General features: G+C 38.0%; 1 protein-coding gene across 3 annotated transcripts in view; it reads right to left on the bottom strand.

The window, feature by feature from the left end:
* The window catches only part of ITGAL (integrin subunit alpha L), a 90487-nt gene that overhangs the window by 14881 nt on the left and 57042 nt on the right, over positions 1-18564 (bottom strand). Inside the window, exons 1-12 of one of the 3 annotated variants that reach the window (XR_012484613.1) lie at positions 15608-15837; positions 14498-14600; positions 13263-13357; positions 13097-13164; positions 11612-11729; positions 11122-11252; positions 10860-11005; positions 9958-10090; positions 9664-9805; positions 710-783; positions 374-494; positions 86-243 (exon numbers count right to left, since the gene is read on the bottom strand). Coding sequence is in view for 2 of the 3 variants with exons in the window: in XM_074281290.1 (XP_074137391.1) it covers positions 86-243; positions 374-494; positions 710-783; positions 9664-9805; positions 9958-10090; positions 10860-11005; positions 11122-11252; positions 11612-11729; positions 13097-13164; positions 13263-13357; positions 14498-14600; positions 15608-15662 (1344 nt within the window). In the remaining variant the exon portion in view is untranslated. Of the gene's footprint in view, positions 1-85; positions 244-373; positions 495-709; positions 784-9663; positions 9806-9957; positions 10091-10859; positions 11006-11121; positions 11253-11611; positions 11730-13096; positions 13165-13262; positions 13358-14497; positions 14601-15607; positions 15838-18564 lie in introns of those variants that run through there. The other 2 variants (XM_074281290.1, XM_074281291.1) reach the window with 2 other exon arrangements.

Here is an 18564-nt window from a genome sequence, read left to right as displayed (position 1 = left end):
GTTTCTTCTCCTGGAGAATGCTTAGGTTCCCATCTTGTTCAACTTCAGTCTCAGGTTTGTTCTCTTCATCACACACTCTGCTCACCTGGGTCCCTTCCAACCTCTGAACTTGGTTCCACTTTCCTCCAGACTTGCTGTCTGGTTCTTGGAAGAGTAGCACCCGACCTACATGCTGATATCGAGGAGCACCAGCTGCCAAGAGTTTCCTATTTCCCTTGGAGAGTAGCCAGGCCACTGTATAGCCTGTGGAGGGAACCAGACACTTGGAAACAAAAACTTATATATAGGACCCGGTAGAGGGCCAAAGGTTTTCCCCATTGAGGCCCTTGTCTTTTAACTAGGGTTAGGGGGAAGGGTAACAACACAACCTTACCCAAGTACCCATTTTTTGCCTCCTGGTTCGTAGGTTGGTTATTCACGAAGGTGTCATCCTTCAGGTCTATAAACCCCCCGGCCCAATCCAGAGCCCCAGCAGCTCCCACTACGCTTTGGCCCTGCAAAAGGAAAGTTACTAGAGGCAGGTCAGCTGTTTTTGTGCCCCTCCTCAGAAACAACCACACAGACCACTCTATGGGGCCTCCCCACTCCAATGTTCATCCTCTACATGGATGCTAAGGTGATTGCCCTAAAGTACAACTCAGACTAAGTCATCCCCCTTACTCCACAAACTCCAGTTTCCCTAGTACCTTTCTTCAACCCTCAAACCTACCTTAATAAAGTCAGCACTGATCCCACTGGAAGACAGCTCCATCTCAAAAGAAATCCTGTGTTGTTTATTAGTGCCTGAGAAGAGTCATAGAGGGTTAAGTGGTATGGTGGAAAGAATATTAGATCTTGAGTCAGATGACATGGAGTCAAATTTTGACTCTCACTTTTTAGCAAAGCTTTTAACTGCTATGGACCGCAGAGATTATCTAGTCAGAAGTTCCTAATCTTGAGAATAAGAATTCTTTTTAATATAATAAAATTTGAGATCCACTCCCCCAAATAGCAGTAGTTGTATTTTTTGTGATCATTAATTGAAAAATATTAGTAATGATGATAGTTAACATTTAGCGCACTGATGCTCTGGCTAATCCTAAACAAGATACGGAATCTCCATTGGCAGCTCCTCATGTCTGGAATGCTCTTTCTCCTCATTCCCATCTCCTGGCTTTTTTGTTTGCAAGCTAAATTCCTATCTTCTACAAGAAATCTTCTGCAATCCCCCTTAATTCAGTGCTTTCTCTCTATTGATTCTCTCTAATTTATTCTGTACATGTCTCATTTGTACATAGTTGTTTGCATGTTTTTTCCCCCATTAGACCATGAACTACTTGAATATCTTTTGAGACTCTTTTGTTATGGGAGCTACCTGCCAATAGCTGCTGGAGGTCAACTCAAACATGTAGAATGGATCTCTTCTTTGTATCTTTAGTGCCTGATATATAATAGACAATAAATGCTTTTTGATTAATATTTTAAGGTTTGCAAAAACAAACATTAGCTCATTTTATCCTCACAACAATATTGTGAGATAGGTGCAATTATTATCCCCATTTTACAGATGGGGAAACTGAGACAACAGAGGCTAAGTAATTTACCTAAGATCACAAAGCTAGTAAATATATAAAGGTGGATTTGAACTCAGGTTTTCCTGACTCAGATCTAGCATTCAATCCATTATACCATCTGACTGTTTCAAATAAACAATGAAGAAAAGTCACCATGAATTCAATAGTCTTTTAAATGAATTCATATTTTATGGATTATAACAGCTACATATATTTGAAAAAATAATACTTATATGAAATAGGTTTATTCAAATTTATAGAAGGTATGTTTAATTTATTATTCTGATTTAATGAAATGGCATTCTTTTAATAGCATATAGATTGAGAACCACTAAGTCTAATTCAATTCCTTCATTTTGTTTTTCAAAAATTAATTTTTATTGATATTTATTCTTTTTAGATTTTAGTTACTTCCTACCTCTCTCTACTGGGTTGAACCATTTCTGACCAAAAACAACAACAACAACAACAACAACAAAAACCTAACAAAAATCTAATTAAACAAAGACTTGATGATATAGAAAACTTGTCTGATAATTAGAATATGACCTCTTCTCTTTTTTGCCTTTCTTTGTATCTCCAGTGTTTAACAGTATCCAGCACATAGTAGATTCTTAATATGACTGATAATATACACCCTCTACACTCACTCTCTTGTTTGGTGACTCATCACTTTCTATGGGTTTAATTATCATCTCTATGCAGATGACTCCCAGATCTGTATATTCACTCCTAGTTTTTCTTCACCGTCTATTGGACATTTCAAAATGGATGTTCTACATTGTACACAGCAACAATAAGATTATGCAATGATCAACTAAGACCTGGCTGTTTTCAACAATGAGGTAATTCAGGTCAATTCCAATGGAGTTCTGATGGAGAGAGCTATTTGCCATAGAGAGGGAATTGTAGGGATGAATGTGGATCACAACATAGTATTTTCACCTTTTTTTTGTTGTGTGCTTGGTTTTTTTTTTGTTTTTTTTTTTTTCTTCTCTCTCATTTTTTCCCTTTTTGATCTAATTTTTCTTGTGCAGCATGATAAATGTGGAAATATGTTTAGAAGAATTGCACAAGTTTAACCTATGTTGGATTACTTCCTGTCTAGGGGAAGGGGAAGATGGGGAGGGAAGGAGAAAAATATAGAACACAAGGTTTTGCAAGGGTGAGTGTTGAAAACTATCTTTGCGTGTATTTTGAAAAAATAAAAAGCTATTATAAAAAAGCAAAAAAGGATGTTCCATAGGCATCTCAAATTCAATATTTACGAAACAGAACTCATTATGTTTTTTCCAAAGGCTGTCTTTCATCTGAACATCACTATTTCTCAAAGGGCATTGCCCTTATTCAGTTATTTGTGTTCCATACCCTACCATCTTGGTGTCATCCTCATTCTCATTACCCTTACTCCATGTATCCAATTTGTTGTCAAATCTCATCCCTCTGCAACATTTCTCATCCCTTCCTTTTTCTTGATTCCTAGGATTGCTACCCTAGTACAGGCAAGCCTCTCAACACCTATCTCTTGGATTATATATTTCTATATCTTTCCAATTGTCTGTGTGCTTCACATGACTGCTCTCCAAACTCTTCTCCCAAACTAATTTTCTTAAAAGTCTGCCAGTATCAGACAGATCTTTTTAGGATCAAATGTAAACTCTTTTGTTTAGAATTTTAAAATCCTGCACAATCTAGTCATTCTCTACTTTTCTAGTCTTGTTCTACTCTATTCAACTTCCATGGTCTAGCCATATACACACACACACACACACAACACAACACAATATATACACCTTTGTGTCTTTATACCCTCTGTCTGGAATGCACTCCTCTTAAAAATTCTTGTTTGCTTCAAAAAATCAAGCTCTACCCTAGACAATAGTCCTTTCCTGTTGCCCTCAGCTGTTACTGCCACACCCCACTCTTAAAATATTTATAATGTATTTACTTTGTATACTTAGTATGCTCTAAGTATATATGCATATGTTATCTCTTTGAGAGCAGAAATTGTTTCATTCTATCTTTGCAATCTCAACACTTGTAATGCCTGGCAATAGTAAGAAATTGATAAATGTTTGTTGATCAACTGAATGGTTATGATATTTTGTCCCATGATCCCCATGATGAGCATTCATTCATGTAAAAAAATCAAACAGATAAACAGACAGACAGATGATACAGACAGACAGACGATGGATAGATGGATGGATAAACTTCCTATTAAATGAAGGACTTGTGCTCGGTGCCAAGCGAGATAAAAAGACAAAAACTATAGGCACCTACCTTCAAGAAATTAGCAATCTAGCTCTTCTTTGTGTCTAATAAGAATAGAGAAGACATAATAACAAAATAATCATCATCCCCTTCTCTTGATGTTCTAAACTATATATGATGTTTTGAACTCAAAATGTCCCAAACTGAGCTTGCTACCTTTCCTTCAGATCTAATTCTATCTTTTAAACTTACTGCTTCTGTCTATGGAACCACTATTCAACAACTTCCTCATATTCAAAATCTCGGTGAAATCTTGGACTCTTCCTTTCTTAGCTTTCTATTTTTGTTTTTGTTTAGGCAGTTGCCTAGGGTCACACAACTAGTAATTATTAAGTATCTGTGGCATCTCTAACATGCATCCCCTTCTTTTTGTTTCAACTGCCACCATCCCAGTATAAGGAGCTTCCTAACATCCACCTGGGCTTTTACAGGAGCCCTTCTAATAGTAGTACTATTTAATCAGTACTTAGGGCCTGGGTCGGAATTCAAATCCAGCTCAGACACCAGCTGGGGGACCCCAGACAAATCTCTGAACTCCTGCTTGCCTCAGTGTTAGGTTCTTACTAAGTGGTAAGTTGGTACTTAACAATTCTCTAGCTCACAGTTCACACCTTTAGTTCAAACAAGCAAGTTCATTGGTTGTAAGTAGTTCTCACAAGCCCCTGCAGTACCCACAAGCCCATTCTCTGAGAGGATAAAAAAGAGGCAACATTGAGGCTGAACAACATTCTGGATTGGGTCAAGAACAAGAGTTCCTGGGAGAACTTCAGGGAAGCTTGAGGAGATTCAGAGCCAGGATTCAGAAAGAAGAGGATTCAAGATTCTACCTTCGCTCTGGCTGAGGCTCCAAAAGCCTCCCAAGAAACCCTCTCACAGAGGAAAAGATTATACAGAAAAGAAACCTCCTCCCAGAGAAGGATTACAATTGAGAGATCAACAGAACTTTATACCTCAGTGTTAGGATTACAAGGTGCTAACTCAGGTTATCTAAACAATTCTCTAGCTCAGAATTCACACCTTTAGTTCAAACCTTTAAAAGGAGTTTACACCTTTAGACTTCTGAAAAGGAGTTTACACATTTAAAGGAGTTTACACCTTTAAAAGGAGCAAGTTCATTGGCTATAGGAGTTCTCACAAGCCCATTCTCTGTGAGGATAAAAGAAGGTAACATTGAGTCTGAAGAGCAGTCTAGACTGGGACATTGAGTTGGGATGGATTGAGTCAAAGAGAAAAGGATTCACAAGTCCAGCAATCCCATGCTTTTGGAGGGGAAGGTTCCAGAAGCCTCCCAAAAAACCTGCTCACAGAGGAAAAGAATCCTCCTCCCAGAGAAGGATTATAATTGAGAGACAATCAGAACATTACAAATTGGCGCCCAACGTGGGGCAAAGACTTTTGCTTATCCTGACTAGGACTTATTCTGAGCCCTTCAGAGTGCGCTAGCCCGGACTATCACACCTCAGGATGATGGTAGCCTCTACCTTCCAGGGTTATTGTGAGAATCAGATGAGATAATCACTGGAAAGTGCTTGGCACAGTGCCCAGCCCAAAGTAGGCACTATATAAATGTTAGCTATTATCATTATTACTTTCTATCCCCTTTATTCTATCCTTCACACAGTTTAGTCTTTGTACAGTGATAGGGCGATCTCATTTCTCTGTTTATCAGTCTTTGTGTTTCCTTGTTTTGTGCTGAGTAAAATTCTAATTCCTTAGTCTGAAATGTAAGGCCTGTCATTACTTGACACTCCCCTTGTTATTGTTCAGCTAAGCATGCCAGAAGGGCCTGAGGGAGCAGGCTCCCTAGCTCTCTCCTGAATTGGGGGTTTGGAAATGTGAAGGCTGGGGTCCCTCCCTGCTGTGCAGGCTGCTTGGTTTCAGTAAGCACGCCTCAGTTTGGGGGGGGGGGGGAGAAGATGTTGAGAGTGAGTGTGGAGCGCCTGGTGATATTCCTCAATAGTTTCTACAATCAAAGAGCTCCCATTGACCAGTTCCCTAACAGGGACTATGTTATAGGTTGGTCATTTCAGTCATGTTTGCCTCTTCACCATTCCATTTGGGGTTTTCTTGGCAGAGAGATTAGCGTTTGCTATTTCCTTTTCTGGCTCATTTTACAGATGAGAAAACTGAGGCAAAGTTGTCCAGAGTCACACAGGTAGGAAGACTCTGAACCTAGATTTGAACTCAGAAGATGAATCTATTTGCCTCCAGCTAAGCACTCTACCCACCTATTCCATCCTAGTTTTATAAATTTTCAAAAGAGATTCCTCCCTTCCAGAAACTCTATGCTCAAACCAAGCTGGATTTCTCTAACTCCTGAACATTCTCTGTTCCTTTCCTTATGCTATTCTTTCTGTCACTCTTTACCTCTTGAATTCCTATCTTTCCCTTAAAACCCTCTTCAAACGCCAGGAAGTCTTCCTGAAACTTTCTGGCAATAATTGGTTTTCCCCTTGTATCTTACATTTAATACTTTGTTCTTGCCTTAACATGTGCTGTTTTGTATTATATTTGTCTCTGTCTTTTTTTCTGTCTTCCTTCTAGTCTGTGAGTTCCATTAAGCAGAGACTATGTCTTATCTGAACTTTGTATCTCTCCTAGGGCCTATTGCAGTGCTCTGCACACAGTAATCAATTGATAAATGTTTTTTGCATGAATGAATGAATCCTTTGCTTTGGCCAGACTGAGCTCTCACTGTTCTTACAACATGTACCTTAGTATCATACTGTTTTTGAACATTCATCTAAGGACAAATTATACTCATCTCCTCTTGTGGCCCTGCTTTGCCAACAGAATAATAATATTATATTTCTACAATGTTTCACAGTCAACATAGCTCTTTCTTCAAACCAACCCTGAAAATTAGGTAAGGTATGCATTATTATCCCCATTTATAGATAAGGAAAATGAAGTACAAGTTAAATGATTTGTCCAGACTCACATAGCTTGTAAGAAAAGACAATCATTCTAACTGTTGATAAGAATTTGGACCAAATTGGTTCAAACATTCTGTAAAGCATTTTGAAACTATACTCAACATAAAAGAGGGAAAAGGATCCACATGTGCAAAAATGTTTGTAGCAGCTCTGGAAAATGAGTGGATGCCCATCAGTTGGAGAATGACTGAATAAGATATGGTATATGAATGTAATGGAATATTCTTGTTCAATAAAAAACAGAATAACCTGTTCAATAACAGAAAAGGCTGAAAAAAACTTATATGAACTAATGCAGATTGAATTGAGCAGAACCAGGAAAATATTATACACAGCAATAGAAAGAAATTATGATGATAATTGATGATAAACTTAGCTCTTCTCAGTAATTCAGTGATCCAAAGCAATTCCAGTAAACTTTAGATGGAAAATATTATCCACATCCAGAGAGAGAACTATGGAGACTGAATGTGGATCGAAGCATAATGTTTTCCACCTTTTTTCCCCTTTTGTTTTGTTTATTTTTCTTTTTCATGGTTTTTCCCTTTTGTCCTGATTTTTCTTTTCTCTCATATAGAAATATGTTAAAAATTAATGTACGGCACAGTAACAAGATTATATGATAATCAACTGTGATGGACTTGGCTCTTTTCAACAATGACATGACTCAAGGCAATTCCAATAGACTTGTGATGAAAAGCCAGCCATATCCGGAGAAAGAACAATGGAAATTGAATGTGGACCAAAGCATAGTATTTAGCAGAATGTAATGTGTTTTCTCAACTCTGCTAAATAATTTGACCATGTTGATATGTGTTCCCATGGTCATCTAAATTTTTCATATTAGTTCTTTTTTATGATGTAGTAATATTTCACTTGGACCCACAATTTATTTAACCATGCTCCAATTAACGAGCATCCACTTTATTTCCCATTCTTTGCTCCCCATAACAATGCTACTTATGAATATTTTTTTGTGTATGACTTTCTTTCTTTGACTTCCTTATGGCATATGCCTAATAGAAGAAACACTAAGCAAGATTATGGATATGAGTAGGGCAGAGTAAAATCTGTCACTTTTTGAGTACAATTTTTTTTTCTCTTTTTAAAAAATTTTATTTTAATAGTATGTTATTTTTCTAAATGTAAAAATAACTCTCCCACATAGTAACTCTTCACATATTGAAGATAACTTTCATTCTATTGGAATTGTAGGTTCAGGTCTGGTATTCAGAAGAGAGGTTGGGGCTGGAGATATATAGACATGAGGGATAAGCTTTCATTCATTTAACTTCTCTAAGTTAAACATTCCCTATTCTTTTAACTGATTCACCATTAATTGAGCTTGTAGTTTTTTTCCCCATAACTCATTAATAATCTCCTTAAAACTACTGAGTGTATAATATAGAATGTGAAAGCTAGACTGAAATTTAGAAAGTGGAACACAAACCATCCAAAAGAGAAGAGACTTGAGAATGTAGAAAGCGAAAATCAAAAGGAAAAGATTGAAAACACAAAAAAATAATGGAGTGTCACTGAAGCACGCATTGTGGGTAGACATGTATTAGCTATATTACCCTAGGCAGACAATTCTCACTTTTGTCTCACTTTCCTCATTTTAAAAAATGAACTGGAAAAGAAAATGACAAATGCCTCCCATATCTCTGCCACCCCCCCAAAAAAAAACCAAATAGGGACACAAAGATCAATTCATGAATGAAACAACTCAACAACAAATAGCCATAGTAGGGAGACAGTATCACTCATCAGACTATGTCAGGAATGTCTTGTTCAATTTTTAGCATGTGTTGCCAAAGCGAACAGAATACAATATGTTAAGGGGATGATTGACACATAAGCTGTGTTCAATATGTTGGGCAACTATGTAGTGTTATGGACAGCTAAGTGGTGTAGTGGATGGAGCACCAGGCCTCTATCAAGGCCAAGAAAATCCATCTTTCTGAGTTCAAATTCAGCCTCAGACACTTCCTAGCTGTGTGACCCTGGGCTAGTCATTTAACCCTGTTTGCCTCAGTTTCCTTACCTGTCAAATGAGTTGGAGGAGAAAATGGAAAACTACTCCAATAACTTTGCTAGGAAAACCTCAAATGGAATCACAGAGCCAGACCCGACCAAAAAAATACAAAATTATGTAGGTGTTATTTTTTCATCTTTATAAATAGTGGAAAGAGCAATGGACTTGAAATCAAAAGACTTGTATTGGAGTGCAGGCTCTGACACTTGCTAACTTAGTATACCCCTGAACAAGATACCTTGAGTCTGTTTCCTTATCTATGAAATGAGGGTGATAATGTGGAAAAGTACTTTGCAAATTACTAAATGTTATACAATTGTGCTGTTATTAATATTATTATTAATTATCTTTCCAACTAGATTATAAACTTTTTTAAAGATTATAACTTCTAAAGGGAAGGAACTAAGTGCTTCTTGGTTTTTTTTTGTTTGTTTGTTTGTTTGTTTTCACATTCCACTCAAATGGAGCAGGACAAATACTTGTTGGTTGGCTATGCTACTGGATAAAATTGCTATTAAAATTTTTCAAATTTTCAGAATAAATAAATCAGAACATGATTATTTTTATCTTCACATCTATGTAGTATAGTGAGTAGACAATCAGACCTAGAATCAGAAAAATCTGAGTTCAAATCCAGCCTCAAACACTTACTGGCTGGGTGACTCTGGGCAAGTCACTTAACCCTGTTTGCCTCAACTTCCTCATCTGTAAAATGGAGATAATATTATCACGTACCTCCCATGGTTATTGTGACATTTAAGTGATATTATATTTATAAAGCTCTTAGCACAGTGCCTGGTACATTGCAGATATTATATAAATGTTAACTATTATTATTATTATTACCCCAGAGCCTGTCACTCACCTTCAATATCATAAATCTTTCTCTCCAGGTCATCAAACAATCCCTTAAGTTTGTCATAAGTGTCCAGAATCTTTACAAAATCATCCTTGGGTGTTGAGGCAAAGTCTTTAAGTTTTTCAGGGTCTTGAATTCCACCCCCAATCTGTGGAAGAGTGAAGAGATCATCTCAGCAGGCTCTCTGATGAGCTCCCCCACTTTGACTCCACAACCCACCAGGAAGGGACAAGAAAAGGAAGTGTCCGGGGTCTGGGGAAGAGCTAGGGCTACCAGGGTGGCAGCCTAGGGTGCCCATACCCCAATCACATAGCGGATGATGAGCTTGGCTTCCTCAAGGTCTCCACTGTCAGTCGCATCTCCATCTGTGATGATGATCATGACTCGAACAGCATCAGGTCGAGCACCCCGACTTATATTAAACACATCCTTTCTGTGTCAAAAAATGCAGTGAAGTGAGGGTCTTCTCCCCTGCTTCCCCAGCACAGAGAGTAATGGGCTTTCTCTCAGGGGGATGTTTCTGCCTCATTGTGTCATACTCATGAGTAAAGGTAAAAAGCATCCTGGTATAAGGAAAAGAGCTTGAGGTCTGGATTCATATCCAGCAATCCTCTTCATAGGATATTGAGCAAAAACTGGAAATTAAATGGAGCCATTGTCTGGGGAATTGATTGAACAAATTATATCCTAGCAATATAATATATATTATGCTATTAAAATGATGAGTAGATAAAATAAAAAATAAAATTTTAAAAGATGATGAGTAAGAAGGATCCTAAGAAACAAAGAAAGATTGGGATGAATTAGATGGGGAAGGGAAAGAGACACCAACTGAGATCAGGATAAATGCAATGATCAAGATCAATTACAGAGGTTACATAACAATGGATACCAAATGAGGCAGGCAGGAATTGATATTGTGCTGTATGGGTCACTTTGACCTATTTTCCTTTGTTATTAAGGATGGTTGGGGAAAGAGAATATCAGAAAATGACTAAGATGTTAAAAAAATCCATTTATATATGTGTATATATCTTTATCCATGCTTACATACATGTATACACACATACATAAATACATACATGTATACACACATACATAAATACATTTGCCATGGATCCGAGAGTTGGTGAGAATATATGTGCAAGTGAGAGAATGTGTATGCAAGCAGCCCTTGTAGCCACAAAGACTAAAGAACTCACACAACATGTTTGATGCCACCAAAGGTGTTGGTGAGTTCTTGCATATGTTTGACGTTAGCTAGCAGAGTATCAGGGTTTCTCGTCTTGATATAATCGGAGAAGTAGAATTCAGTCTGGGAGAGGGATGAGAATTGGACAGCTGCAAACTGGATAGAAATGGAGAGAAGGGATTCAGCTGACCTGTTTATTCCATATTTGGATTCCCCTCTCTCCCCGCCCTTTCTTCCCCCAGGACCCAATCACCCAGCTCCAGTCTTCGCACATGAAAGGAAGAATTGCTCAGTTTTCTCATCACATCTTTCATGAATTCCAGAATTTTCTCAAAGTCATTATTAGTTATGCTGTGGGATCCGTCGAATAAGAACACCAAATCTACATTTGCTTTTAGACATTCTGCAGAAGGGTCAGACATAAGAGATTAGGAAGAGATATCACTATCATTTCTTTTTTTATTATTATTATTTTCTGAGGTTGGTGTTAAGTGACTTGCCCAGGGTCACACAGCTAGGAAGTGTTAAGTGTCTGAGATCAAATTTGAACTCAGGTCCTCCTGAATTCAAGGCTGGTGCTTCACCCACTGAGCCACCTAGCTGCCCCAGAGATATCACTATCATTTCATCCCATTATTATTTCTTTCCCTTTCCCTTTGGCTTAACCATTTGGGGCTTTAGGATGACCCAGTTTAGTAAATTGCATTTTTCACTTGTGGATTTGTCACTCCCCAAAGTGAGAATTCTTTTCTCAGGTCTTACCCTGATAACCAGGACGAGCATAAAGTGTGAATCCGCCCAGATTTGGGGAGAAGATATAGCAAAGGCCACTCAAATAATAGTTTTGATCACATTCCCTGGCCAGCCCAGGGTCACAAGCCTGTGGGAAACCAAAGGTACAAGGTACCAAGGTACAAAAGATAGTTAGAAGCTTACTTATCAAGCAGCTATTTATCCATCTATCTGTTGCTATTGTTTTGACTCTTTTTAAAAAATTGCTAGCTTAACATTATGTTATTATCAAAAGAGAAAGGTTTTTAGAACAATCAGCAAGGAATCTCATACTTTAAAGGTACATGAGGACATAATGTAAAATGTAAAAACTAGAAGAAACTAAAGTATATGACAGAGAATATGAAAGCTAGCATGAAAGTTAGAATGTGGAACACAGAATATCAGAATTAGAAAGATAGAAATAGAAAAGATAGAAAAGATAGAAAAAATAGAAAGATAGAAATTGAAGGCTAAAGGGAAAAGAAAGAAAACAAAAAGAGAAAGGAGGGAGGTCACTGAAACATTTAAAAAAATTCAAAGAACAGTAGGAAAATAGTAGGAAATCACAAAGAAGATAACTGAATCATGTGCTGAACTCATTATATATACTTTATCAAAAACAAGGTATACACAATAAAAATTCAGTTTCATGTATAATCCTTTTCTCTTTTTAGTTCTATTATGTATATGGAAATGTTTATTTTGTTTATCATTAAATTCATTTTATGCTGAAATTTTAAAGAAAACTAAATAGAACTTTAGAACATAGAATAAGGAGTTTTAGAACAAAGAAACAAGAATTTCAGTATTTGAAGATATCAAGATAGAGAACCTACATGGGATATCAGTTAGATGAGACCTTGGAACAGGGGGACAAATGTAGAAAGTCAGTTAGAAGGAATCTTCAAAGGAAACTTGCAGATCCTCTACTGAGTCTCCATTATTAGCTTAGTGCTCTTCCTATTATACTATGTGGAGTGCTTTTTCCTTATTAACGTCCTATCCATATTTCTTTCACCCTCTTCTCTTTACTCCTCTTTTTCACTCTAACTTTGGGTATATGGTGTTTCCCCTCTTCTCTCCACCTATCAGAATATTATCCATGTTTATAATTTCTATGTGACCTCAAGCAAATCACACTCCCTTTTGGACTGTTCCCTCTTCTGAAAAGGAAAGGATTTGGACCAGATGGTCTCTAAATTCTGTCCTTGCCCTGAGAATCTCCAAGAAAGTTTAGTTTGTTAGTTTGTTTTAAAGCAATGGGGTTAAGTGACTTGCCCAGAGTCACACAGCTAGTTAGTGTCTGAGGTCATATTTGGACTCAGGTCCCCCTGACTCCAGCTCCAAGATCATTCTTTGCTTGATTGATTGACATTCTTCTGACTCTGTCAGTCTCAAACCATTGCATTCTTTGACCTGACCACTTATTTGCTTTCCCTCCCTCCCCACCAAAGGAGTCTAAATTTCTCTTACCATGAGGCGACCATCTGTGGGATCTGTTGCCAAGGTCATGCCTAGATACTTGGAAGTGGGACTGGCATCTGTGGTAAGAAAGAAGATCAAAACCAGAAGTAACTCAGCCGCCAGCAGAAGCTCCCTGACCATGATTAGGCTTCCTGGTACATATCACCGCTCTCACCTTCAAGGTCCATTGGCTGGCAGTGTCCTGTGGATGGCTGACATTGATAGATGTTCCCTGTATTGTTCCCCTCACCGGGAGCTCCCACAACGACCCTGATGGGAAATGCTTTCTGTCAAATACTGGGATTCTTAGTGGAGTGGACATTTCTCATGAGGTGGGGATACTGGGAGCCATGCCAGATGTTGTCTCCAGTTCTCAGCATCACTCCCCACTCCCCACCCCCCCATTGGAATCCTTCCCAATTTCCCACTTCACATTTGATTGGGTGCTTTACAATTTCCAGAGCTATATATCTGATTCAGTTCTGGGCATTTTCTTTTATAAGATTTTGATTTCAATTTTTTTCTCCTTCCCTATCCTGCCAAGACAGCAATCAATCTGAAATAAATTATATATATATATATATATATATATATATATATACTTACACACACACACACAATAATTCCAATTTAGTATTATGTGAACTTTGAAAAAGCCCTAGAAAGCAGTCAAGTCAGGGATAGTTATCCAGTTTTTCTCATTTGATCCAGAAATGTAATTCCACTGGTATAAGGAACTCCTGGTGTGGAAAGCCCTCTACCTACAATTCATTTGTAGTTTAGAAGTTTGAGAATTGCCTGAGGGCATTGAGGGGTTAAGGTTCTCATTCATGATTAGAGACAAGATTTGAATGCAGGTCTTGCTGACTCTAAGGACATTCTTCATCAGCCACGACAAATTGTCACATATAGTAAATGTCATAATAACTAAATCTCAGGACTACTGGGCCAGGGTCCTTTCTGCTGTCTTTCACATCCTCCACTAGCAAGGTCTATAGAGATAACAGGAGATAAGAACCAGGGACTCCTTCAAGGGCAGTGCCCTCAAAAATGAAATAAAAAAGAATCCCTGGGCTGGCCAACATATTGATTTAGAAACCCACAAATCAACATTATCTAGAATATATTGTATTTTTATTTACTTTTGTTAAACATTTCCCAATTACATTTTTTGTTTTTGTTTTTTGAGAGGCATTTGGAGTTAAGTGACTTGTTCAGGGTCACACAGCTAGGAAGTGGTAAGTGTCTGAAGTTGGATTTGAACTCAGGTCCTTCTAACTTCAGGACTGATGTTCTATCCATTGTGCCATCTAACTATCCCCCCAATTACATTTTAAGCTGCTTCCCCATAATGCAGGAGATTTGCTGTTGTGTGGGGTTGAGTTTGACACCCTTTTTCTAGGGTCTTACCTATTTCCAACTTGCAGGACCTGGTATCCAAAATGATTCCCTGCATCTTGGAAGGAAAAGCTTTGGGGATGGCTGGTATCCAGATTATAGCTTGAGGCCAGGGCTGCAAGAGAAGAAACAGAGAATCAGGGGCTGGGGGGACCTCTAAATAACCGCCCCCTGTCACCCACCTGGCCCATTCTCAGTTCCCTCTGACCAATAGCTCCAGGGACAGATTTAGGGCTGGGATGCCTAGAGTTAAGAACCAAGAGATGGCCAAGGCCTCAACAAAGACCTAAATGTTCATGGCTCACCAAAAGGAAACAGAGAATGTGCTGAAAGCCAGGCGGTGGTGAAGGTAAGGAGGATCTGTATAATAGAGGAGAGGATGTGAAGAAGGGGACGAGAAGGAAAGGAATTCGCTTTTTTTTTTTTCTCCCTCTCCCCTGTGGGTTTTGGTTTCGGGCTCTCAAAGTGGAACTGTCTATCAGTGACCAGAACAGACCACTACTTGTCACACTTCCCCATTCTGGAAGGTCCTTTTTTCCACAAAGATTTCGGCTTCTGCCTCTCCAGATTTAATTTCTGGATTTTTCATTAAGATTTCTAACCTCCACTTTCCTTAATATTTTCTCTGAACACACACTCTTGCATTAGTTCTTTGATTTCCCAATCTCTCAAAAACGCAGCCTCCTCATCTTACCCAACTCTGTCCCATATTAACTATCAACTCTGGTTGCCCCAGCATATCCTATCCCAGTCCACTTCAAATATCCAACAGTAAATACCCATACCTTCCTCTTCCCAGACTTCCCACTTATTGCCTCCTGTTTCCACTTCTGTAAAGGATTTTGAACTGAAAATTAATGCCTAACCCAAATGTCTCCTGTATCATCTTCCTCTGTTTCCGACTCCCTGCTGCTCTTTCAGCTCTCAGTCTGCCTAGATATCTTCTCTTTTTCTTAAATCCCAACCGAGTTGTCCATATCTTCTTCTCCCTCTCTGACCCCAACTCCATGACTCTTCCTCCATGACTCAATTCCCCAAAAACTTCCCCAATCTACAGCCTCAGATTCCATTTCCCTCTTAGTCTCTGCCCTTATTTATTCTGTTTTTCTGAATTTAACTTACCCCAGAGAAAGATCCCAAGCAGGAGCAGCCTAAGCAGGGGTTTGGCACCCTTCATGGCACTTTGGCCAGTATGGAGAAGGGTGAGGGATGGAGAAGAGACTCAGGAATCCCTAGTTCTGAACTCAGAGAATCAGTTGTCAACTTAATCAGCTAGTTGCCAACTTAAGGTAAAAGGAGGAAATGGTTGTCTTCAGGGCCCCCAGTGGCTAAGGCTTTCTCACAAGGGAGGGTATGAGTGTGTCACAGGGTTGATGGAGTTATGAAACCAGAATGGGCTTACAGAGGAAGCACAAGCAGGTTAGATTTCCTGCCCTGCTTGCTTTTCTTATCAGCCCAAACCCAGCCTCATTGCAGCTGTATTGCATAGGTTGTTATCTTATAGTCTGGCAGACTCAGAAAAAATCTTAGAGATGATCTAGTATAAAGTCTCTTGTTTTATGATAGAGAAAAATGAATTTACAATCTTACAGCTCTGGTACAGGGGAAGGAACAATGAGTTTGACTGCAAGAGACCTGAATCTGAACCCCAGGTCTACTCTGACTCAAAGTCCATAATTCTTTCTTTTTAATTAATGTCTTTTAAAAAAAAATCACAGTCATTTGTTGAATTCAACCCTCTCCCCTAATAAAGAAAACCGTTTAAATAAAATTGATCAACGTAGCAGTCATACATATAGCAACTTATTCAACATTCTGTATCTATAATTCCTCCATTTCAATGCTTTTTCCAAGGTACCCCAATTTGTGCCTTCCTCTAGCTTTCATTCATTCCTGTGTTAGGTACTACCTTCAACAGAAAATCCTAAGAGAAGAAATATGTTTGTTCAAAACAAGATTGAGGGTACTAGGCAATGGTATGCTGGAATTGGCTTGCAGAGATTCAGTAGAGCTGATTGTTAAATTTTCAGTGTGAGAATTTATGTCTTAGAAATCAACAAGGGTTATAAATGAGGGTTTGATTTATTAGTATGTTGATTGCTTATACTTAAAATGATGGAGAAAATATCAATAATGAAGATTAAACTTTTAAAACTATGGCATGCATCAATTTGATAATGGTTGGGTAAATTATGGCATATGAATGTTATGGAATATTGCTCTGTAAGAAATGACCAGCAGTATGAATACAGAGAAGCTTGGAGAGACTTGCATGAACTGATGCTGTGTGAAATGAACAGAACCAGGAGATCACTATACATTTCAACAATGATATTGTATGAAGATATATTCTAATTGAAGTGGATATCTTTAACATAGAGAAGATCTAATTCAGTTCCAGTTGATCAGTGATGGACAGAAACAGCTACATCCAGAGAAGGAACACTGGAAATGAGTGTAAACTGTTTGCACTATTGTCTTTCTACCCAGGTTACTTATACCTTTGGAATCCAATTCTTTTTTATTATTATTAATTTTATAATTATACATTTTTGACAGTATATATGCATGAGTAATTTTTTTTATAACATTATCCCTTGTATTCATTTTTCCAGATTTTCCCCTCCCTCCCTCTACTCCCTCCCCTAGATGACAGGCAATCCCATACATTTTACATGTGTTACAATATAACCTAGATACAATATATGTGTGTAAATCCAATTTTCTAGTTGCACATTAAGTATTGGATTCCGAAGGTGTAAGTAACCTGGGTAGATAGAAAGTAGTGCTAATATTTTACATTCAATTCCCAGTGTTCCTTCACTGGATGTAGTTGTTTCTGTCCATCATTGATCAACTGGAAGTGAGTTGTATCTTCTTTATGTTGAAGATATCCACTGGAATCCAATTCTTACTGTGCAAAAAGAAATTTGGATTTATACACATATATTGTATCTAGGTTATACTGTAACACATTTATTATGTATGGGATTGCCTGTCACCTAGGGGAGGGAGTAGAGGGAGGGAGGGGAAAATTTGGAAAAGTGAATACAAGGGATAATGTTGTTAAAAAAAAAAAAAAGTTACCTATGCATATGTACTGTCAAAAAAAGTATAATTATAAAATAAATAAATAAAATAAAACTATGGCATGAACATATCTCTACACCCTTGTCACAGATTGGTTGTTAAACATTTACCAGCACTTTTTTACTCAAGAAAAAGCATAAACACCAAAAAATTCTCATTTGTACCATATTACACATTTCTGAATTTTTCTTCTGATCTTCATACCTATGTGTATCTATGAGACATAACTAATATCACTACACATAAAGCAGAATTTTGAATTGGTCTGTACATTCCAGAAAGCAATTTGGAAATATATCCCAGAAGTCTGTGAAACCTGAACAGTCCTGCCAGCACCATGGCAGGAAATTGAATCATTTCCATTTGAATTATTTTAGGAAGATTCTGAAGATCACCTAGCAAGATAAGGTAACAGACATTGAGAGCCATTCTTGAGCTAAACTGCCAAGCATTCAAATTATACTGCCAAGAGTGCAGCTCCATTGGGCTGGCCATGCTATTTGAATGTCAAATGCACATTTCCATAAAAGACTATTTTGTGGAAAACTCACACAAAACAGGCTCTCCTATGGTGGTCAGAAGTATACAAGGACACTCTCAAGGTCTCTCTAAAGAACTCTGGAATCGCTTGTGAGACTTGGGAGACGCTGCCGTAGAACCACCTAGCATGGTAAACCTGCATCAAAGAAGGTGTGCTCTGTGACCAAAGTTGAATTGTAATAGCTCAAAAAAAAAAAAAAATGTGAGATGTGTGCAAATTTAGAGACCTCTCCAACCCAAATGTTCATATGGATTATTTGTGCCTGACTTTTGATAGAGCTTTCAGAGGTTATATTTATCTAATGAACCACATTTGGACACACTGTGCATGTTGACTCTAACATAATGTTGTCATTTTGGTCCAACCAAAGGTTAACAACCAATCAATCAACTAACTGACCCAGCAATACCACTATTAGCTTTATATCTCCCAAAAAGATAAAAAATGA

The sequence above is a fragment of the Sminthopsis crassicaudata genome, chromosome 1 (genome assembly GCF_048593235.1).
Source record: "Sminthopsis crassicaudata isolate SCR6 chromosome 1, ASM4859323v1, whole genome shotgun sequence".
NCBI classification, from domain to species: Eukaryota; Metazoa; Chordata; class Mammalia; order Dasyuromorphia; family Dasyuridae; genus Sminthopsis; species Sminthopsis crassicaudata.
The sequence above is the reverse complement of the archived record's forward strand: the minus strand, read 5'-3'. Positions and strand labels throughout refer to the sequence as shown.